At 37.6% G+C, this 24,016-nt stretch overlaps 2 protein-coding genes across 4 annotated transcripts in view; one reads left to right on the forward strand and one right to left on the reverse strand.

Moving 5' to 3' along the window:
- Positions 1 to 18,054, forward strand: part of CYSTM1 (cysteine rich transmembrane module containing 1) — a 98,726-nt gene extending 80,672 nt beyond the window's left edge. For all 3 annotated transcript variants that reach the window (XM_074291552.1, XM_074291553.1, XM_074291551.1), the window contains one exon: positions 17,525 to 18,054. In XM_074291552.1, coding sequence (XP_074147653.1) covers positions 17,525 to 17,631 — 107 coding nt within the window. In that variant the 3' untranslated portion in view covers positions 17,632 to 18,054. The remainder of the gene's footprint in view (positions 1 to 17,524) is intronic.
- A 1,710-nt stretch (positions 18,055 to 19,764) lies between these two features.
- The window catches only part of PFDN1 (prefoldin subunit 1), a 56,029-nt gene continuing 51,777 nt past the window's right edge, over positions 19,765 to 24,016 (reverse strand). The window contains exon 4 of the mRNA XM_074291550.1: positions 19,765 to 20,196. Coding sequence (XP_074147651.1) covers positions 20,113 to 20,196 — 84 coding nt within the window. The 3' untranslated portion in view covers positions 19,765 to 20,112. The remainder of the gene's footprint in view (positions 20,197 to 24,016) is intronic.

Here is a 24,016-nt window from a genome sequence, read left to right on the forward strand (position 1 = left end):
GGAGGGATGGGATGAGAAAAGATTGATTAGGTAAAGGAATTTCAGAGTTCATTAACATGCAAGGGGGGGGGGGACACTTAGCTGAAAAGAAGACCAAAGATTCGGCATCTTATTGCAGTATAATAGTATTTCATTAGTTTCATATGTCATATAATTTGTTCATCTAGTCCTCAGCAGTTGAATACAAATTTGTTTCTAAGATTTCATCAGAATCAGGTATAAACATTTTTATGCTTGTGGGTCTTATTGAAAACAGTCTCCTTCACATGGAGACAGTCTTCATTAGTGAAATCTCTGAATCAAAGGATATGAATTTTCTTACACTATTCCAATCAGTGAGTTAGTGTTCCTGGCTTCTCTTTGCCAAGGTCCTTGAATTTCAATCACTTCTGTTTTGTAAGAAGGGCATCGTGGTGTAGGAGACACAGTGAATTAGGAATTAAAAGATCTTTATTCTAGCCTTGGCTTTCCTATTTAACATCATTTGTGAGTTCAGGCAAATAACTCTCAGCCTCAGCATTTTCATCTGTAAAATGTAAAAGTTGGACTAGAAAAATCTCTACCGTTTATTCTAGCCCCAAATCTCTATAATTCTGATTCTATGTTTTTGTGACTCCTCACCCCACTTATTATTGAGAAACCATCACTTATATTTGTCATAAGAAATAGCAATTGAAACTCTTTTCATCTTTAGTGAATGCACTTAGTACTTCATAACAGAATTGAGTAATATACCTTAGAAAACTGCTCTAAATCTTTGTTCTAATCTATTTGGCAAATGAAAGCAGCTTTAGTTGCTCTTGTTCGAAGTAAAAAACATTTGTGGGCTTAGTGGACAGTCCATTCTGCTCCTTGAGTATCTTGAGAGAGTAAAAACAAACCTTTTGACTTTATTTTGGGGGTCAGATATGATGTTTGCTCTTATGATATGAAACTGGGTCTTTTATTTATTTTTTTGAGCTAAAACCAAACTTTAATCATTAAAGATCACTCCTGGGCTGGGGAAGAAAAAACAAAAATCTTCCATGTCATGTCAAAATCTGGAAATGGTGGTGGAGTTGTGAAAGAATCCAGCCATTCTGGAGAGCAATCTGGAATTATGCCCAAAAAGTTATCAAACTGTGCATACCCTTTGACCCAACAGCGCTACTACTGGGATTATATCCCAAAGAAATACTAAAGAGCGGAAAGAGACATATATGTGCCAAAATGTTTGTGGCAGCTCTTTTTGTTGTAGCTAGAAACTGGAAGATGAATGGATGTCCATCAGTTGGAGAATGGTTGGGTAAATTGTGGTATATGAAGGTTATGGAATATTATTGCTCTGTAAGAAATGACCAGCAGGAGGAATACAGAGAGGCCTGGAGAGACTTAGGTCAACTGATGCTGAGTGAAATGAGCAGAACCAGAAGATCACTGTATACTTCAACAACAATACTGTATGAGGATGTATTCTGATGGAAGTGGAAATCTTCAACATAAAGAAGATCCAACTCACTTCCAGTTGATCAATGATGGACAGAAATAACTATACCCAGAGAAGGAACACTGGGAAGCGAATGTAAATTGTTAGCACTAATATCTGTCTGCCCAGGTTGCATGTACCTTCGGATTCTAATGTTTATTGTGCAACAAGAAAATGATATTCACACACATGTATTGTACCTAGACTATATTGTAACACATGTAAAATGTATGGTATTGCCTGTCGTCGGGGGGAGGGAATAGAGGGAGGGGGGGCAATTTGGAAAAATGAATACAAGGGATAATATTATAAAATATATATATAATAATAAAAAAAATGTTATAATTATAAAATAAAATAAAAAATTCAAAAAAAAAAAAAAAAAGAAATAACATTACTGGCTAGTCTTCTTGAAAGGCTTTGATTTTTAAGGATATTTCTCATTTTTTCTTTTCAAAGTAATGGTTTAGTATTTTTAAAGTATTTATAGTGGGAAAAATGGTGAAAGTCATAATAACCACTTTGTATAAAGATTGTTTAGCTTTAGAATCAAATCATTATAGCCTTTTAATAGTTGTAGTGGGTTGCTACATACATGAGATTTGATTTGATTTTGTACGGTGGAACTTGTATTAAAATTTTTATTTGCATTTTAAAAAAAAAAAAAAAATCTGGAAATGGTTATAGCAGGTTATGAATTCAATAAATGTTTGATGAAAATATTAAGGAGGCAAGGTAAACATATAACTTAAGTATTTTATTGGGTTGAAACTAAGCTCATTAACTACCATATGATGAAAATGTGTATGGGATAACATTGTAGTTTTTTTGATTAGATTTAAGTCAGACATTTGTCAATAACCAGTTTGTAAATGTGACTATTCTAAAAGCATAACTTTTATTTTAATCTAACCATCTGCCCTAGTAGTTAAAGTTATTGGAACTCAATTGACTAGAGAGTGATTTGTCACTGCTAGAAATAGAAAATTTACAGATGGAATTGGGGGAAAACCTGAATGAACTCACCAAGTTCTGTGACAGAACTAAAAAGGAATCTGTGATCTGATCTATTTGGAACCAGAGTGTCTCAGTCATAGTTCTGCGAAGTAATAAATTGTAGAAGTTTCTGATGGCTGCTTCTATCCTTCAAGATGTTTGGGAGAATGGGAATAGTCAGTGAAGTACTCTTTCCTGTCTAATCCATACCCATCAAAAATCTAAAAGCAAGATGCTAATGTAAGGGACCTTAAATGTTCTAATTCTAACATTAAAAGGCTCTCCTACTTTCTTCTAGATCCCTTGCCCCAGCTAGCTTTAACAAATTAGACAGCAGCTGAGAGAGTAAATTTAGAAGAAACCTGGGAGCTAGGCCCTTCACATAACTATCCTTCCTGCATTCTCATTTATTATTTCTTGGCCAAGAAATAAAACTACTTTGAACTGGGATAAAAGAGCTTCAGACTTGTAGTCTTTTCAACTCATCTCTTTCTGAAGCAACCTCAGGGGACCTATTAGAATAGCTTTAGACTCCTCCTCCCCGCTTTTTTTTCTCCCTGATGCTCCCATTTGCTTTTTTTTTTTTTTTTTTTTTTTTTTTTGAAGAACAAGTTAAAATTTTGTCATGGGTTTAGGAGAAACCTTAGGAGAAAGGCCTGCACCTTCTGCTTCTTGTTGTGGGCTTGATAGAGTATCCATTGTCTCAGTTTCTAAAAGTCAGGGTTCCTGGGCTCTTCACTGAGTGCTTATTTTCTATAGAGGGGAAAGGGATGTTGAATTCTAATCACTTACCAACATCCATGAGAACTGGTGGCCTTTTTACTTAGGCCATTGAGCACAGAAGACATTTCCCTTAAAGGCATTTTGTGTTACAGGAATTCTTGGTCTGATCTCCTTGGGGCCTGGGAAAAAGGATCGAATAGGTAAACTCAGGACTATGTTACCAAGTTCCAGGCTTATTTTTGTATCACAGTCCCAAGAAATGAATCCATACATATTGAGCTCAGCTCAAAATTGAATGTTGAGTTGACTTCAAACATTCACCTGGTGATTGAGAGTAAAGCAGAGGCTGAATTTTGGCAAAAGCAGTCTTAAGAACAGTAGCTTCTGAGCAGAGACAGTATGAATGAGAACTCTTCATGAGCTGAAAAGTAGATAGGTGGATGGATAGAAGGAAATAGACAGTGTCTTCAGAATCTTGTAGGAAAAAGGGGAAAGGGAGAAATAGACCAAATGTCCAGGCACAGATCTGTTGAGAAAGGAATAAAGGAAGTGGCAAGATGAGAGGGTTAACTATTTCTGCCTCTCTAAGGAAAGTAGGCTTGCAGCTTATTTTCTTCTTTGATCCTTTCTCTCTCTCCTTCCTTCTCCTCCCTTAGTGTTCATTGAACAGCGCAATGAGAAGAAAGGTTGCTGGGAAGCACTTGCAGCTTGCTGGACTGTTTTATGTTGCTGCCACCTTATGGACATGCTTGATTAATCAGCCAGGACCTCCTTGTGCCAACCAGGGGTTCTACAATTTTTCCTAACAGCATGTCCATTAGTCCTTACCACTTGGTTGCTATAATAAATCACTAACACAGCACAGTCAACTTATTGCATCACAGTGGGACCAGAGGTGTAACTTTTTTTCCTAAACATTTCATTTTATAATGTGATCTTTCTGGCGTGTTTCACATTATAGGCCCACTATTGCTAGGGTTTTTATGTTCAGATGAGTCTCACATGTACATCATCATTATAGAAATCAAGGCAGATGGTGACAAGTATTCAGGCAACGCCAGTGTTAACCACTCTGCTGAAAGGCAATGACTATCACTGCTTGCTCCAAGTGTCCAGGGCACCTGGACCTCAGTATAAAAGCACTGTGGCATCTACTTGTATTCCAGAGAAGAGTCCAATGGAGATCGTATCTCAGAATTAAAAAGTTAGATCCTGAAGAGTTGGAGAGAACTTTAAAGGTCATTTAGACTAGTTCCTTCATTTTATTTACATGTGTAAACCAGAAACATCATTTAAATGCAGTAAAGATTCAGGGGAAAACCTACAAGACTGGAAAAGATAAATACACATGAAAACCTTAGGGCCCTTAAGAAACAAACTAGCTTAAAAGTTGCAGTGCTGAAAAGGTTTGAAGAACTGAGGAGTAAGAACAGAAATCCTGGAATCTGGAAGTGTAGCTCTAATAGGGGTAGAAATACAAGAAGAATAAAGAAACCCAAAATGAGCACCTGTAGAAACAGAAGAGTGGGAAGCCCAGGGTAAACTGTTGTAGGGCTCCTCACTTTTCACATTTCCATATAGCAAAATCTGCTTGACTGGTTTTGGAGAGGAAGCTGGTGGGTGGGAGGAGAACCATAGTTCTATCTATTCAATGCACAGGCATGATAGAGAATATATTTATATGAGCTTTACCTTTAAAGAATATTTTTTCTTGTTTTTGGTTATTTATTTTAAGTACTAGCTGGGAAAGTAATGTTTCTCCTTCTCTGGCAACCTTCTGAGTTACTGCCTGCTGCTCAATCAGTTAATAAACATTAAGTTGTATGCCAGGCAAGGGGCTAAGTGTTAGAGTATAGAGGTAAAAGATCTTCCCTGCCTTCAACAGGATCAATAGGAAATAATTAAAAAGTCAAAGCACAGAAATTAAGATGGGTTGAGAAAGACTTCCTCTAAAAGACAGGATTTTAATTGTCTTCAGAGAAGACAATTGGCAAAGATAAGGAGGGAAAAGCATGTTCCAGGCATGGGGAACATCCAGAGAAAATACCTGAAGCCAAGAGATAGGTTTTGTTCCTGGAACAGCCAGAACACCAATGTCACTGACCTGAAGAGGATATATTGAGGAATAAAGTGTGAGAAGATTGGAAATGAAGGAGAGGGCTAAGGTATGAGGGGGTCTTTTCTTCAAACAGAGGGTTTTGTATTTTATCCTGAAGGCACTGAGAGTCACTGGACTATTGTGAGTAGTAAGGTGATCAGGTCAGACCTGTAATTTAGGAGGATAAATTTTGGTGACAGAAGGAGGATGGATTGGAGTGGCAGACCCATCAGCAGGCTATCAACTTATTCTCAGCAGGAGATGATGAGGACCTGTACAAGTTGGCGGAGTCAAAAGAGAGGAGACAGTATATTCAAGAGATGTTCCAAAGGTAAAATGGACATACATTGGCAACAGCTTAGATATAGGGAGTGAAAGGGTGAGCCATCAAGGGAGACACGTACATTGTGGCACTTCAAGGATGTAGTATTATCTGCATTTAAGGGGAAAGATGAATTCTATATTAGACAAAATGAGTTTAATTTGCCTCTCGGACATCTGGTTTGAAATGTTTGAAAGGAAGTTGAATGTATTTACTGATCCCTGCATGGTGGCTAAGACGATTTTACATAGCTTTTACATAGTGAGTATACAAATAAACACGATATAAGATGTCCCAGCTAGATTTAGCCTACCAAAAAAAATGTAATATTTTAAGTTGATAATGAGGTATAAGAATGAGAACTAAAATAATTTTCTTTGATAGAGTAATTCCAACAGGCATTCACAACATTCTTTAACTGACTTTAAATGTAATATGTAATATTGCAGATTTCCTTTAACAATGAAAGATGAGAAAAACCAAAACTATTAAGCAACAACTTTATTGGTACTTTTGATTTTGTATCATTGTCACTTCCTGATAACCACCCTCCCAACCTTCCTTTATAATAAAATTGGTTAAGCAAAATAATTAACATAAAAGCTATTTCTAACAGTGCTCTTCTTGTGACCTTTGCCCTTTGATTTAAGCTATGGAAGATCATGGCTCATCTTAAACTGGTTTTTTCTGCTTCACAATTTACTTCATCTTCCTTATGCAGATATAGTTACAAGACTTTGGCCAAAATGTATGTAAGAGATCCCTTTATGAAGAACTGAATAGAGATGAGCTTTTGAAAAGCAGCAACTTCTAAATTACCATCATATACATAGACTTTCTCAGTTTATTTTATCTTTCCATATAGATCTTTCAGTTTATTCCTTTCATATAAGGGAAAGTTTGGGTTGGCTCTTATATGCTAAAAATCTTAGTTTATAGCTTGTTTGCCAGAATTGTACCATAACATGGAGTTACTTACTATTTGGGGGGTAAAAAAGACTTTTATGGTATTTAATACTTCATAAATACCCTTTTTATGATCGCAGTCCTTGATTTGCTGCTATGTATAGCTAACAATCTCTTTTAAATGAATAAAACCAGTATGTACCTTGTGGTATCTCTGGAAATCTGGACAATATTTATTGTGCTTTCTGTTTCAAGGGGCTATCATAACCTAATTATTTCTAGGCCAGTACTTCTTAAGCTTATATTTGTACTTTGGGCTTCTTTAAGCTATACTGTCATTCTGGGATTTTCTGTTTATTTTTACGTGGAGGTTACTATCTCGCCAATAATAACCATTTTAGAAATTTGAAGAGTTTATGATTCTTGGCTCAACAATAATTGGCTCTTGGCTACCTCACCAGTCACAATTAGTTTGAGCATCTTCTGATTATCATCCATTTTTTCTTTAATGTGCTGTACCTTATTTGTCATAATAAGGGAAATTAAAATCATATAGGCTTGTGCTTCAATCTCTGTAGTCCTTTCTATTGATAAAATATAAATTTACTGCCCTTCACATAATTTAGCAGTAAATGAGAGTATGTCTGGTGTATACATTGCAAGTAAATAAGTTTTATAACTTAATTGTCATTCATCAAATCTTAAAGTGCAGCTTTCAAGTGATTTGCTAAATATCACTATCAGAACTCTGCTTGCAGAGGCATACCATTTACATATTATAATATGAAAATATTATCTACTCATTAAAATAATATACAAATTAAGCCTGTCATGAACAAAACATATTGAGTACTTCTCAGGTTCTATATGTCTAGTTTTTACATCCAGTTGCATGTTGGCACTGTTTTGTCAGTTCTGATGCAGAAATTTTCATAAGCTAATTTGACACAAGGTGCTGTAACAGGGAATGATAACTCTGGTGGTGCATCTAAGTCGTTGATCATGCTCTTTAATAATACCCCTCACTGTCTCATCTATTGAGTACTCATGTGCTGAATCTTTAGTCAGAACATAACATGTAGCACCAAATCAGGTATCATCTAGTCTACTCTGGAACAAGGACAGCAATGAAGTGAGAGAGAGGGGTGTTTATTTCATTCCATCATTTTAATTTTTTAAAAAAAATTTTGGCATGGCTATCTGTATATAAAGTTGATTACTTAATAAATTCTTGACATGTTTTTAAACTTTTATAGTCACCTCTTGGGATTTTCTTATGATAGATTTCACAGGCAGATTCTTTACCAAGTGGAAGCCAAATTTATATTATCTAATAAAGATATACTGCCTTGAGTGGTTTTCTGCTAATTAACTTCAGTGGCACGATCCTGACATCTAGCTTGCTAAAAGAACCACACATTTTCAAGCTGGGCCACATTCCTTTAGTATATGTTTGGAAATACTTTAGTATTTCCTTTAGTATTAGTTTATGGAAGTCCCTCATGTTTATACATCATAGATCCCAAAACATTATATTTCTTTGAATAATAGTGATGATGATGATGATGATTTATTTATTTAGCACTTTAATATTTGCAAAATGTTTTTCATATTTAATCTTATTTCATCCTCAAAAACAACCCTGGGAGGTAGTTTTACCCCCTTTTGCAGGAAAAAACTAGGGCTAAGTGACTTTCCTAGATTCAAATAGCTAATCTGAGGCTGGATTTGAACTTGGGTCTTTCTGACTTGAGATATAGCATTTTTATCTACTGCACCACCTACCATATAACTATCTAGTCTTTAGGATCTTCCACTTTAATCTCCTTTTAAATCTCCCAACCTGCAGACCCTGAATTTTAATTCCAGAAAATTGAACAACTATAAGATGGGGGAAGCATGGTTATTAGATAGCAGTTCTGAAGAGGACTGGGAGTGGAGGAGGGGAAAGGTTAGTGGATTGCAAGCTCAACTTGCATTAGAGGTGTGATGTGGAAGTCAAAAGAACAAACTAAAGCAATCTTGGGCTGCATTAAGAAAAGTCTAGCTTCCAGGGGTGGGAACGCTCACAGTCTCTGTCCTCTGCCATATATAGCACTCCTCTGGAGATTGTGCATCCCAGAATAAGGACAACATTATATCCTGAGCTCCAGAAGAGAACAACCAGGGTGGGGAGAACCTGGAGCCCATCTCATCTCAGATTGCATCCAAGAAACCAGGATGTTTAGGCAGAAGAAGAGAAGACTTGGGAAGCTCATGATGAGGAATTTCAAGATGTGCCATGTAGAGGAAGGAATCAGACTAGAGCACAGAACTCAGAACAGGGGCATGGAAGATGCAGAAAGATCAGTTTAGGCTTAAATTCATGAAAAACTTCCTCCTGTCCAGAGCCATCTGGAAGTGCAGTGGGAAGTCTTTAAGCAGTAGCTGAACAACCCATTTATCAGTTAAGTTCTACTAGAGATTCTTTGCATATACAGGTTGGATTAGATGGTCACTAAGTGAATATGATTCTGTGATTTTAGTCACTGACTCCTTGAATTTGAGTATTTTATATAGATGTCTGCACCCAGCAAAGGGATTCTTGATTATCCAACTTAAGCTGCCTTTTATTAAATGGTTAATATGTTCTCCTAAAAAAAAAAAAAAAAAAAAATTCCCATCTTGCATTTCTTTCAGCTCAAATGTTTTGCATTTTTGTATGTCTATCATGAATACCTTTGGTAGCCTAAGTGACATATAAGAATGGTTTTCATTGCATAAGATAATAAAATTGCAAAGGAAATAATTATCTCAAAATATTTTGAAAATCAGGTTCATGGATTCCAGGCTAACCAAGCACCCCTTCTATCTGGTTTCTTTGTTTCTATATATAGCCTTATCTATTTATAACAAGTAATACTACTGAATGATCAGCCCATTTCCCAGGATACAATTTCTGATGCCAGATTATTCCTTTTCAGAAAGAAATTCAGTTAATTTACATGTGCCACAAATTTCTGGCTAGCTTTTTGTTCATTGTAAGGTCTGTATCCATTCTGATCTACTTTTACACTCTAAAGCTTCATACTACTTAAACTTTTAGAATTCTTCTAATGAATGGTTCTTGTTTACTTTCATATTGTCTCTGCAAAATAAATGTATTATGAAATGTTTGAAGTCTCATGCCAAATAATAAATAAATGAATTATGCTAGATCCTGGAGCTTACAGATTTTAAAAAAGGAGATGCTCATTGAACATATATTCTCATAAGAGAAGACAACCCAAAAAGGAGAGTGGTGGCTGGAAAAGGCGATTTGAGTCTTGAGGAAGCTCTGGTATTAGGCAATCAGTTGTTAAAGCCTTTCTTTGCATAAGCAAGAGTAATATTGGTTTGGTTTGTATTCTGGGAGCAAAAGTTGGAGTTATAACAGCAAGGTTTTTTGGTGGATAGGGTGTTAGACCTGGAGTCAGAAATTTCAAATTCAGACTCAGATCCTAACTAGCTGTGTGATCCTGATAATCACTTAACCCCAGTCTGCCTTGGCTTCTTCATCTGTAAAATGGAGATGATAATAGCACCTGCCTTAAGATTGTTGTGAAGATAAAATGAGATAATATTTGTAAAAAGCCAAATGCTTGAATTATTCATTGAATGATTTCCCCTCTGCCCATTTCTCAATGTAGGGAATTTGATTCTTGTTTCTTTGAGCTACTCGGTTGCAGTTAGTTCACTGAAGAGAAATCCAGAAAAGATGGTTGCCCTTTTTTTTGGGGGGGGGGGAGCAGTTTATGGCTCCCACACCACATTCCTGTTTATTCTCACTGTAATGCCCTGAAGGAGAATGAATTTGGTAGGCAAATTCACAGCACCCTTAGCCCCGTTTTCTTTCACCTCAGACCTGACTGACTTGGTTTGTCTGGACTGGGTTGCAAAGGAGGGAGCTATATATTTTATTTCTAGTAAGCTCTCTTACTTTGAGCAGTTGACTTATCTTCTGAGCCTGTTTCTGCAAGCTATAAAAAAAAGAACTTGAATTATGTGAATTCTAAAGTACCCTCTGTTCCAGTATTCTATAATTCCAAGTTGTCTCAGGTGATTTAACAGCACCTTGGCTAGTATGAAAGTTCATCTCCTTTAGTATCTTGTCCCTTAGAAGGTAAGGAGAAATTAAGGCTTTGCCATTAAACAGACTTATGGCAGTGAATGGCTATATCATTTCTGCCAGGTCCCTCAAAGCAATTGCATTCCCCAAACTTATAGGGAGAAGTAGGATTCTAAGGACTCTTAGAAATCTAGGGGAGAAGCAAAGGTGAGCAATATCATGTAATTGGTGCATTTTAATTTATTTTCTTCTTTGATAAGTTCTTTTTTTCTTTACTCATTCTTTTCCTCATTTCTCATTTTATTTCATTTCTCACATAATGTCACCAAAGACATTATCATTTGACTTTAGCAATCTCTTTAATAATTTACAGGGTTTTTTTGGGTTTTTTTTGTTTTTTTGTTTTTGCATTTAGTGCATATTTATCTTCTTTACTCCTGAACCTTTTTTATTGCTGAAAGAAATAATCTATATTGCACAGATTATCTAAGTACTATATAAATCCTTGATCAGTTGGGTTTTGTTGTTTAATTTAATGACATAATTCATGTAATATTTGATTTCTTTTTTTATGAATACTTTAATATGTATTATCAAAAGATCATTCTTGCACATCACTAAGAGTTTGGATTGGTTAACTTCCAAGGTATCTTCCACCTCTGGAATTGTATTATTCTGCTTCTAGGATTCTCTTTCAATCTGTATCTCTAAAATTGGCTGCTCCTTTATTTCCAAAATTTGGAGAAAGGATAGCCAATCCCTATATTTTATACTTTTGTGTGAGACTTTGTGTGGGGTGGATGCTAGACCCCTTTCCCAAATTTACTAATCAGAGACATCTTCAGGTATACAAAGAGAAAGTATTTATTTAGTCCCTGCAGGGAGAGGTCCAACACACCCAGAAGGGATCCCAGCTCCCACCATTTGCTTGACCCAATTAAATAGGAAGCCTTTTCATTGGATAGTGGTCGCTTCCTGTGGGTCACATCACTTCCTGTAACTTCACTAACTTCCTGCATCCCAGGGTTCAAATCCTAATTTTCTGGCTCTGGGAAACAGGGGTCATGTGACTTAGTCTCAAACTGAGAAAACTTCATCCAATCAGTCCCATTTATCTTTGATTCCATCTTTTTTCTCCTTCCTCCTCAATTCTCTAAAGGAGTTTAAACTCATCATTTTTTCTTCTCAGTTTCATCTTAACTGACTATAAATAAACATATCCTGGTCTATCTCATTCGCTTAAAAAAAAAAAAAAAAAAAAACCTTCCCCTTTATTTTATTTTATTTTTTTGTTTTGTTTTTTTCCTAAGGCTGGGGTTAAGTGACTTGCCCAGGGTCACACAGCTAGGAAGTGTTAAGTGTCTGAGACCAGATTTGAACTCGGGTCCTCCTGAATTCAGGGCTGGTGCTCTATCCACTGTGCCACCTAGCTGCTCCTCTTCCCCTTTATTTTAACATCCCATCAAGCCATTGTACTTTATCTGTAATCTTTGTAATCCTATGTAGTAGGACATATCCAGTCTCCTAAAAAAAATCATTATAACTGTGCTTCTTGAGCTTTCTCGTTTTCTTAGTAATCCAGCTTTCTACCCCAGCATTGGATTAAAACCTCTTCAAGGTTATTGGAGATTTAACTTCTGAATCATATGGCTTTACTCAGTCTTCATGGGTTTTTAATTTTTAGGAAGTTTTTCTTAGTGCTGACTATCCCCTTCCTTTTGGTTTTTCTCAGTTCTTGGCTTTCAGGACATTGGCTCTCTCACTGCTTTTTTGAACTCTCCTCAGTTTCCTTTGCTACATCATTCCTTTCCCACCCACTCACTCCAGAGCTCAGTCCTGGGTCTTTCTCAGAAATCTTCACATCTCTTGGTTCAGTTTCTTATGCAAATGGATTTGTTGATCTGCAACTTTTGAACTCCATTAACAAAAACAGAATTCACTAAATTTTCACTAAAACATACTTCATCTCCAAACTTCCTTACTTTTGTTGAACACAACTGTACCCCACATGTACAAGCTGCCTCATGTGTTTTTGCCTCAGCTGTATTCACTAAATTCCAACACTATTAAGAAGAGCTTAAGAGTTGTCTTTATTTCTTTCCTCTGATTCACCTTTTCCATTCAGTCAGATACCCAGTCCACCCAGTTTTGTCCATTTTCTTCAGCTATGTTTCAAGTATTCATCTTCTCTCTGGCACCATTGGTTATCACCCTAGTCCGGGCCATTACCTTTTCTTAAAGCACAGGTTCTGTGAACACAATGTTCCCTTCCCCTTTCTCTTTAGCCTTTGCCACAGGAATTGGAATTAATTCTCTTATGAATCCCCTTGCTCCTTTCAAAGCTAAGTTCACATGCCACTTCCACCTTTCCCTTCTCAGCTACTACAATCCCCACCCCCAAACTGCTTTTCTGTTTATTGTGTGCATATTACACAATATAGATATAGATACAGTATACAATACAGTACAGAGAGAAGCTAAGCTTCTTTAGGGATAATAAAGCCCTTTAGGGAGTCCTGGAGGGTGGGCACTGCCCTTTCCCAGTGCTTGAAGTGAGGTTTCCCTCTGTTTGTGTTTGCACTGTCATCCCCCTTGCCTCCCTCTCCCCCCAATCTCTATCCTGGTGTTTTCTATGTCTTGAGGTTTTTTGTTGTGTTGTGGTTTTTTTTTTTTGCTGAGGCAATTGGGGTTAATAACTTGCCCAGGTCACATAGCTAGAAGTGTTAAATGTCTGAAGCCAGATTTGAACTCGAATCTTCCTGACTTCAGGGCTGGTGCTCTATCCACTGCCCCATTGAGCTGTCCCTTCTTTCCCTACTCCCAGTGTCTTTTCATGAGCATTTTCTACTAGGTAATTGAAGAAGCATTTTCAGAAGAGGAATAGAATAAGCTGGAGGAAAGCAAGCCCCTTTTGGATTCTTTAACAATTTGAATGACTTAGTTAATAATTTGGTGTCAAGACAAAACCTTTAAAACTTTAAAATTACAGGCAGAACTTCTCCCTGCCTGGTGAATCCGAGCTGATAGCTGCCACATAGAAACCAGAAAAGAGGCTGTACCCCTTTCCATTTGAGTTATTTCACTACTTATCACTGTTCTCCTAGGATGAGTCATTAAGATGGACAATAGACTGTGATTAAATTAAAACAGGGGAAGAGAGCTGGAGACAGTTACAACATGGAAGGAGGACAGTCTTTTTTCTGTTTGAGGATAGTTTTTGACAGGGATTATGACAAGTGATTGGATTAAAGTGAGGGAAGGTCAAGAGTTAGGCACATGGGTTGGGGTAGAAGAATCCCTTCCTTTGGGCATGCTCATGGCTATCAGATTCAAAAGTACCAAAGGGGATATAAACAAGACAGGTGATTACCCCTTTCCATTTGATGTGCATCAAGAACTGCTTTGGCTTGCCCATGTATACCTTTTCTTCTTCATCTCCTTGTACTTGAGGCCCCAGATCAGGTTGAGTGCTGGGTTCTTTCCTTGCTATGATTACACTGACACCTTTGGGGCATCAGGGAAAGACCTACTTTCCTAATAGACACTTGATCTTACCTGGTCTGCTTAGGCCCAACTCTTTTGCTAGGAATGGTGATTCCAAGCCTCAGGCCTTGGGAAGCGCCAAACTGTACCCCTGAACTTGTTCTGCTGTATATACATTATGTTTTTCATCTGCTCCACTCTCCCAGTGCAGGGGTTGTTACACAAGCTAGTGCCAGGGCCCTAAGGATAGAGTACAAGAGAGAACAAAGTGAATTTAGAAATAGCAGGTAACACTCCTGAGTCTGGCCCAAGCCTAACCATGGTCAGGGAGCTGAGTCCTTGCTTTTCAAGACCACTCTACAGGAAGAGGAAACTACGCTTAGTAATTAGATAGTAACTTGCAGCAACAGTGAAGCAGGGATCCTATGTGAACCACAGAAAAGATAAGCCCAGGGCCTCTACAGCCATGGGGGAAGAAAAAGGGTATAGCATTAGTTGGGATTGACCTTAGGGATGGCATCCATTACTAGTTAAAGTAAACCTGGAATCCCCCTCCTCCCCCAGTTTGAATTCCACGAAAAGACTTCTGCTCCCCTGCTTGACCCACCCACTCCTTTTCCACTTCTTTCCATTGTAGAGAGAGCACGCATGGCTGAACCATCTCAGGGCATTAGGAAAACAGTACTGTCTGTTTGCAAAAATCGAGCTTCCTCCCAAGATACTAGGAACCTCTGCCCATCAGCCACTACGTCAGCTCCGAGGAGCCTCAGTGTGTTTCCTCTGCTGCCCTAGATTCAGTCTTTTACTCAGAAGTCAGGATCAAACTTCTGCCACAAACAAGCTTTCTCTTTCCCAGGTACCATAGATAACAATGGTACTTAGTATTACCAGTGCCTGGGAGATGCCCACATGACAGCCAGTGAAAGTGTCCTTCACAGTCCTATGGTTTGGCAGAATAAGTTACGTGTCTCTTTGGTCAGAAGAAAGTGATAACATTGGAATGCTCAAGCAGAAATTCACTTCCTTGTCTTGGGTTTCTATCTTAACCTATAGCACTCCTTCCTCTGTCTTTGTAGGTAGTGACTTGGGTTCTCTAGATAGAACACTGGGTGCAAAATAAGTGTAAACTTGTGATTTGCCTATCTGAAATATATATTAGAGCATAAGGATAAATTTCTAAAACATACTTTGCCTCCCACATGCGCTACTGAAAAGCTTCTAAGAAGGGCTTTCCCAGAGTGCTTTTCTGTCCTGATCTTCCAGGCCATGAACATCAACCCAAATTTCCCCTGATGTCTCATCATGCTCTTTTAATTACAATAGACTGCTGGAAAGCTAAGAAAAACATAATTGGAATTTGGTTGCTAGGGAATCTAACTGAACAGTGATGAGATGCCCTTGGCCCACAGACCTAGTATTTCTCTTTCATATTCTCAGGTTGCTGGTACCTTAGCCCTCACATCCTCCATCCGTCTTTAGTTTTCATGGGAGGTATCTGACTACCTTGAAGCTAAAGATTGTAATAAGAATTTGGATACCTTGAAGCTTGTAAAATGTTTGACTAAAATATTTATGAGTACAAGGCAGATTAAATTTTCTGCCTTCCTACTTGCTTCTGGTAGAATGGATGTAGCACTTAATGTTTTAAGCCTGCCTTTCCATTTGTAGACATTGGCTACAAATATATAAAATGTTCATTTTATTTATATATATATATATGTGTGTGTGTGTGTATGTATATATAGATATATTTGTGTATTGTTACATGACATAATATATACATTATATATTATATAAATGCACAAAATACAGAAGATAATCAGAGGGCTAATCTGAGGAAGACTAGAGAGGGGAAAAAATACATGAAGCAGACAGACCTCAGCCTTCTCTTGGGCAGTCTGCATTTACTATTGTGATTTTTGTTATAGTAGTTCCCTGATAAAGCAGCTTAGTTGAGGAGGGAGAGGACAGAGGGCAGATGTATTCCTTTAAGACAAAAAACAGGGATTGCTTCCCTGCATGTCAAATGGTAGTAATTAGGTTAGGGTGGAAACTTTCAGTTCAACCTGATAATAGAGCAATTGGGATTATCCTTTTTCTGAGGCTACCAGTGAAAGCCCTAGAGTGAAATGTGGCATCATCCACCTTAGAAGAATCAGGGCATATGGGGTGAGACCACATAAAGATCATTACAAAGATGACCCAGCCTCCAACCAGAATCACAGGTAAAAGGTTGCAGATAAGTCGAGCTTTCTATTTCTGGGAATAAAGAGGAAGGGAAAGGTTCTGCTTTAAGTTCAGGGAAGCAGTCATAACACAAGGAGTAATCAATTGTTTAGTGTTCATTGAAAGGGAACATACACAGGTAGTTTGAAACGTCTCATTTGTATTTTATTTTGATAAATTGTGCAAGATGAAGCTAAAGTCTTGATATCACACTCCAGGAGGATTAAAAAAGATTGTTGGAATTCAGCTTTGGAATGGCTACATTATTTAAACACATTATGGAGAAGTGATTCTTTCACTGAACTAAAAAAGTAAGGAAACTTGCATCCTGAGAAAATGCTCTGAAGTCCCTCCTTGCATTCTCTCCTTCTATTCAGGATTCAGCTTCCAGAGGAATGAATGATTCTGTAGTCTTTACTTCTGTTCTGAATCCCTGGTCTTACAAACAGTACCCCTCAAATTTTTTTGATCTCAAGATCTGTTTATACTCCTAAAAATTATTGGACACCCCCTCTCTGAGCTTTTCTAGAGTCAATACTTAAGTTATCAGAAATTAAACTACCTTACTATTATATAAAAATAATTTTGACCTAATAAGTACTGCCCAAACTGCTCCCTTCCCCTCACCCCAGAAGAGGTCCTCCAAGGAGTGATCCCTGAATTTGAGAATTACTATCCTAGAGCATTATCAACAAAGAGGATTTGTAAGAGGCTCAATTTTTAAAAATTAATTTTTTTTCAGTTCTTTTCTGTATAACCCCAGTCAGTTAAAATTTTCCTTTATTGCTTACAGTAACCATATTACAATTTATTTGTCTCTCCTTTTGAACAAGAGAACCCAATAAATGATGGTGCATTAACTATTTTGTATGTATGTGAAAACTTACATCTGTTAACAATCACCAGTTTAAAAACTAGTAAGCAGGCAAGTCTAGAGCTATGTTGTTTGTACTAAGTCCTCCAAGACCCAGCCTTCTTAAATTGTGGTTTGCAACCCCATATGGAGTCTTGTATCTTAATGTAGGGGTTGCAAAATTTATTATCAGTAAATGTTTAAATGAAATGTTTAAAATGATACCTATTTTATATTCACTCACAAATTTCTCAGGCAAAAAGGGGTCATAAGTGGAAAAAATTTAAGAAACTGTGCTCTACTACACATTAATTAAGTCTTGGATTGCAATTTTTTTTCCCTTATCATTTCTCTTTCTTCCCTAGTATATGTAGTGGAAGACCAAAGAAGGAATGACACAGGCCAAGCTTCCTGCCTTACAGCTTGCTGGACTGCTCTCTGTTGCTGTTGCCTTTGGGACATGCTCACTTGACCATTTTCAACCTCTTCTTACCAGAAGGCTTTGAATCCTCAGATGATGGAGTTCTGAGTCCTGATCTCTTTCTCTTGCTCTAATGAATGACGACAGGTTCTACACAAACATCTCAATTACAGCCTAATGGAATCCTAGATTATAGTGATTTTTGCCATTTAAGTTAGTGACATGATCTTTTTAATGTTCATTTTCTATTTTTTTGTTGTTGTACTTTAACAAATGTGCTAAATGATTTTTTTTGCCAGAGGCTTGAATATGAAATTTATATTTATCATATTAAATTGTACTGGTTATGGTAGTGGCAAAATATGCAACAATATAAGCCACGGAATGATTTCTTTCCTAACTCCTTAATTATGTTTCGATATTCCCTTGTCAATAAAAATTTTCAAAATTCAAAGACCAGACCAGAAATCAAAACCTTTTGTTAGTGACTTTTGTGGATGATATTGTGGGCACACAGTGAGACAGGAAGAACCTTTGTAGTGCTTAAGATGCCAAAAGTATTTCTGTTCATTTGCTTCATCATTTAAAAACCAGGACAAAACTTTAAAAATTTTCATCACTGGCCTACTTTTAGCTTCAGTGATTCTGAGTTGAGTTTGTGGCTACCATCTAGAAGCTATGAAAGACACACACATTTCTGTGTTTGGTTATGTCACTGAGCCCAAGCTGGGTGGTAGACTAGGATGAAACCAATGAAAGTATCCCTGAAACTGTATCAGTGCCTAAAACTACCTAACAGACAATCCAATTTAGTAGGTAGGGAATGATAACAGCTTTGCAGATTGCCAGTAAAAGATATGGTGTCTGTCTGTTAGCACAGAAGACACTGTATCAATCAGACACCCCCCCCACCCCCGCTCATTATGTATATTCCAATCTTTATACCTCTGACACTATTTCTTTGTAAGGCCTATTCTGAGGCCTCTCTTGCCCTGATTAGGCTGTATCCTTCCTGAGCCCCTAGTGCCCCTGTCTGGCATACTGTTTCAGAAGTGAGTGGCCCTCATAATATTGTACATATGTGGCTAAGTGGAATTTGCTCTTTGTCCTCAGGATAGAAAGCCTCCAGATGCCCAGAGAGAAAACAAGTTCCCTGCTATAACACTATTTAGCAAAACATCTGCCTTCCAAGTGGTAATCTAACCCCAGATAATATTACCTAATTATAGTACTTATCCCACCTCCAGCCACTAAGTGGCACTAAACTACCAATCATGAAGCAAAAATGGCAAGGAATCAACTCAAGTTTACTCGGTCTGAAACTTCTTGTCTTCCCTGCTACAAATAATACTGATCTATGTTTTGCAAGTGAGACCCTTTCCTTATTCAGAAGATGGAGAAAAAGAAAAATCACACTTTCACAGCCTCCCAACAAATTCCAAATACTTAGGATTTCCCAACATTGACAAAAAGACCTTGACATCAAGAGCCTTGCTTTTTAAAAGAGACCACTAGGGACCCTAGCCTTTCTTAGGGTGATACCTAATAGCTTCCCTTTTTTTATTTTACTAGAACCTTAACTTGATGTCTTGCTGTCTAGAACACCAAGTTTGCATAGCAAAATCTTTTTGGATTTGATGCTAGTAGGCTCTAACTCCAGCATTAAGACCCCTCCCCCATTGGAAAATCTGTCACAATCTTATTATCCTCCATAGCCACAAAGGTTCAAGATCTGAAGATATTTCCATACAAAAATGAAGTCACTTTTTTGCTCATTAATCAGGATAAATGGACCCCTAAATCTCTTTCCTTTCATCTCATTCATTTGCTATATTCTGAAGCAGGGTAGGGAAGTTTCTCAGGAATGAAGATTTTCTCAAGGCTACAGGGGAAAAAAAAAAAGAATATAGGTACAAATAAAGGAGGAAAACCAGAAGATAGATTTCTTGGGGAGGAGCAGATTAGAATGTTAAAACTGAAGGAAACCAGGTCAATCTCATTTTACAGATGTGGAAATTGAAGCCTGGGGGGGGGGGGGGAAGCTAAGAAAAGGAAGCTTTGGGACAAAAGCTGAAGAAGCAGTAACATTCAATAGTGGAACTGGAGTACCAAGAAATCTTAATTATAGAACAGAAGTACATTTCCCTCCCATTCCCTAAGAAGCAAATCTCACAGGAAAAGTAGACTTGGAAGAAGGGGATGGATAACTTTTATTTGTGTAATAAAAATGGTAACATTGGAGTCATTGGGCAGGGGGTACTTCCTTTGCCCAGGGCTTTCTTCCTCCTCCTCATTCTTTTCCTCTTCCTTTCATCCTCAGAAGGTCATGATCAAGCCCCAGGCCAAGGATATGCCATTGGCTCAGCCAGAGGTACAGGATAGCTACCACATGAAGGCTGAAGCCTAACTGTGGTCCAAATAAAAGTAGAGTTTCCAAAACGTCCTCTAGGTAAAAGCCATCAGTCTGCTGCTCTGCCATACCCAACAGGAGCAGAGGAAGGGGGTTAAATATGGGTTTTCTCATGGTACTTTTTACTGTGCCCTTCTGGCCATCAGCATTTCCCGAATGTTGTCCTCTGCATCCTTCACACTGCGCTCAAGGTATGATTTTCTCTGCTGTAAAGTGAGGGAAAAAATATAATTAGAATCAGGGTGCTGGAAAGCATTGATGTCACATTTGTCACGTTGGGCTTTCAAAGATGTCCATCCACTTCCTAAAGAACTTGTAGCTTCTTCAAGCCATAGCAGGCTTGGTACATATGCCTGCCTCCAGTAAAGCACAGGAGCTTTGGTGGGACCAGTTGCCTCAGTTTCCCAAAACCTTCTCAAGGGTCCAACATGTCATGCCTGAAGGCACTAACTCAGGGGGATCTGAGATAATGGGAATTGCTTTTCTCAAAAACTAGTTTGTCCAATATGAGGAGGAAGACTTGGAAGGAGCTTAATTAAGAAGTCAGAATAACTTTAAGTGCCTAACAGCAAAAGAAAGCTGGAGAGAGGTAGGTAGATGCCTGCTTGCCCAGGAGTGAAGGGTTACTTGGCACAGGAAACAGAATGTGCAGTTTGGGAGACTGGCAACACAAATCTTCCCCCAGAAGGAAGTTAACACTAAAAACAAATCTCATAACACTGAGGCTGTAGCACACAAAGGCCAGGAAATTCCAGGACAAAGCTCCTGCCCCACAGCAGACAGTCTCCTTTCAAGGTTTTCCATGGCCTGGGCCAGGCGCCTGATTGAATGCAATAGCATCAACAGCACTAAAAGCTGTGCCCAGGGAGACCAGCTGGTCTTAGAGCACCAGAGTGATACCACACAACCACATCTTTCAAGCCTGAAATACTACTATTTTCATTAAATTATCCCATCCCAGAAATCTAGAGCAAAGCTCGAGAGACAATTGTGAGTTTGAAGGAATCTTCAGAAATTTACTTTTCTTTGGGTCCCCTGGCTAGAGGTCTTTCTCCCAGCCTTTTCCTTCAAAAGCCATATTAAAACAAAACAAAACAAAAAAAAAAAAACTAAGGTTTGCCTCTTAGGGACATTCTGACACAAAAACTACTTAAAACTCTTATTTCCCAGAGTTGGAACTTTTTTTTGAACCCAGTCCCAATTATGCTCCGAATCCTGGAGAGATCCAGATCTCAAGATACGTTAAAAATAGTCCCCACACCGATCCTGTGATGAAAGGGGAAATCCATACTAATGAGAAAAAAGCAACACCAAAAGCCTCCTCCTCCAACCATTCCCTCTTTACAATATTTTCTTATTGTCTTTGGCAAAAGTCATTGTTCTGACTTGATTAGAAGAATACTTTTGCAGCCCTAAAGTTCAAGGAGACAATGCCCACAGCAAAATTCTTTTGCTTCATTCTTACTAGGCCTTACTAGTTTCTTAAAAAAAGAGACAGACCTGATCAACCAGAATGCTCCCTGAAACTCATTAGGGTAATAAGTAAACTGGAAAAGTAGTATACCCTTTCCCATCCTAGATTAGACTGAATAATTTGAAGGAAATGATTCTTCATAGTATACTGAAAGTTATAATTGTTATTCTATTATACTCTGCTCTTCTTAAATCCTGACTACAGAATTTTGTCTTTGTTCTCAAACCTAAAAAACTAAGTAAAATGGCTTGAATCAAGAGAGTTTTTTGGTAAGCAAGATGGAATTGTCCCTTTGTATTTCTTTATAAATATTAAGTGCCTACTGTGTGCCAGGCATGAACAGATCATGATATCTCCAAGTAGAAGAGAATACATAAACTTCTCTGCACAACACATCCACTAAATTAATAGTGCATTCTTTTTAACTTAATTCCTGGGAATTCAGGAATGCAAAATTGAATCTAAGTTAACTAAATATTAGGCATGAATGAATCACAGCCACTAACTGGGGAAGAGAAATAATTCCTGAAAAATCTTTTCAGGAATACTTTGCCATTTTTACCTTATCAAGTTCTCTACTTTATTTCTCCCCACATATCCTCTCTACTATATATCCTCCCCCAACACTTACCCTTCAATCTAACCAAGAATTTAAGCATTTATTCACAGTGTTGAGCACTATAATGTATGTATGCACTTGGTGTAAATTCTGTACCTTTTATCCTGTGTTCCAATGTCTTGTCTATCCACTTCAGATCTCAAATTCCTTTCTCTTTAATGCATCTCCTTTCTGTATCCCAACAAGACCTTGAACAAAGGGCTTAATAAATATTTTTCAGTGATCATGATGATCATGTAGGGGCAAATGTATTGCTGTCATTAAGAATTTTCATTTACTTACATGACTAAACATGATACAGACATCAGTGCCATATCACAGTGGGAACTTAAACTTCCTCTGTTAGCTAAAGAAAGATAAACAACCCTTAGACTTTGCTTTTGATGAGTAAAAAAGGAGTTTAATATAAATAACTCCTGATGCATCACTAAAGAATGTGTTGCAGAGAATGGGAGTTGCAGCTCAGAGACATTGCCATGTGCCATCTGGGCATGGTATGGGTCTCAGCAGTGCAGGGGTCAGTGAGTCAGAAACTAACACGGCTAAACCAGGTGTAATCAGGAGACTGCTGAGCCTCTTATACACTGTTCTTATGCCCAATACACTATATTTCAATAGTCTTTTCATAACAAACCTGTCAAAACTTCTTCCTAGAGACTGAGGGAATCAACACTATTATTACACACCATAATCATGTTTCTTACAACCCATATAAGTATCCAATTCAGAAGTCCCAAGAATAAAAGCAGTAAAATTTACTAAACTGGATGCACTTGTTATAAAGGTGAGGGAGAGAGGCTAGGAAGGAGAAGATTAAGGAAAAAGGATAGGTTTTGGTAAACTTTAAAAAACTGTTATTAAAAATAAAGTTTTTCTTAATCACCAAAACATTTAAAACAATAGCAAATAAGGGATCAATGGTTGCATGAATGGTTCCCTCATTCTGCCATATTAAATCATCTTCTAAACTAAAAAAAGATTACTATTGAGATGTCTCTTTAAAAAGCAAAGAGATATGTGATGGTCATGGGGATCTATTTGTTGTCCCGATCATGCAATGAGTCCTTTAATACACCCAATTCATACTATTGAAATGTCTCTTTAAAAAGCAAAGAGATATGTGATGGTCATGGGGGTCTATTTGTTGTCCCGATCATGCAATGAGTCCTTTAATACACCCAATTCACAGATTGGGACAGCAGATTAGACAAGCCATATATGGCTAACCAGGGATTATTCAATCCCACAGATGGCAATAAGAGAAAGATTCCAGCAAATTTTTTCACTCAACTTTTTTCTGGGAATGAATATTGCTAGAAATGGCCTCCTTTAACTTCAAAGTTCTAATGCTTATATCCATAGTATGTTCCTTCTGCCACATCATTACTGGGCACTCCCAAATAAGGACTAACACAGCTGTATCCTGACCCTTTATCTGACCACTACTTATAAGAAAAAGCACTAAACACAGCTGAATACACATGAGAACAACTGGGCTAATTCTACCATTTGAGTCAGAGGCTCTATTTAGAGATTAGTCTGTAACTGGCTAAAGCAGAAATATCAGAGGCAGAAAAAGTAAATCCTCCAACTAATGTCTTAGCACCTTACTAAATAGAAGTATGTCTTTCAGGTGTCATCTGCAAAACAAATGTGTAAACATTACATTCCTTGGGGTAATTTCCACCATTCATTTGCTCTTAAAACTCTGCACAATTAAGAGAGAAATGTTCTGTTCTGCACAATTTTCCTCATGGTCCCTAAGTAAACCACCAAGTGGTTTCAAAGTAAAAGTATATAAATGAACACATACTTGTTCCCAAACCTTATTACTTTAAAATTAAATATAACAAGTCTCCCTTTATCCCAATAAGATTCTGCATACTCAGGGAAAGGAACAATTCCACAAACTACTTCTTCATCCAATATCACA

This window comes from Sminthopsis crassicaudata, chromosome 2 (genome assembly GCF_048593235.1).
Source record: "Sminthopsis crassicaudata isolate SCR6 chromosome 2, ASM4859323v1, whole genome shotgun sequence".
Classification (NCBI taxonomy): domain Eukaryota; kingdom Metazoa; phylum Chordata; class Mammalia; order Dasyuromorphia; family Dasyuridae; genus Sminthopsis; species Sminthopsis crassicaudata.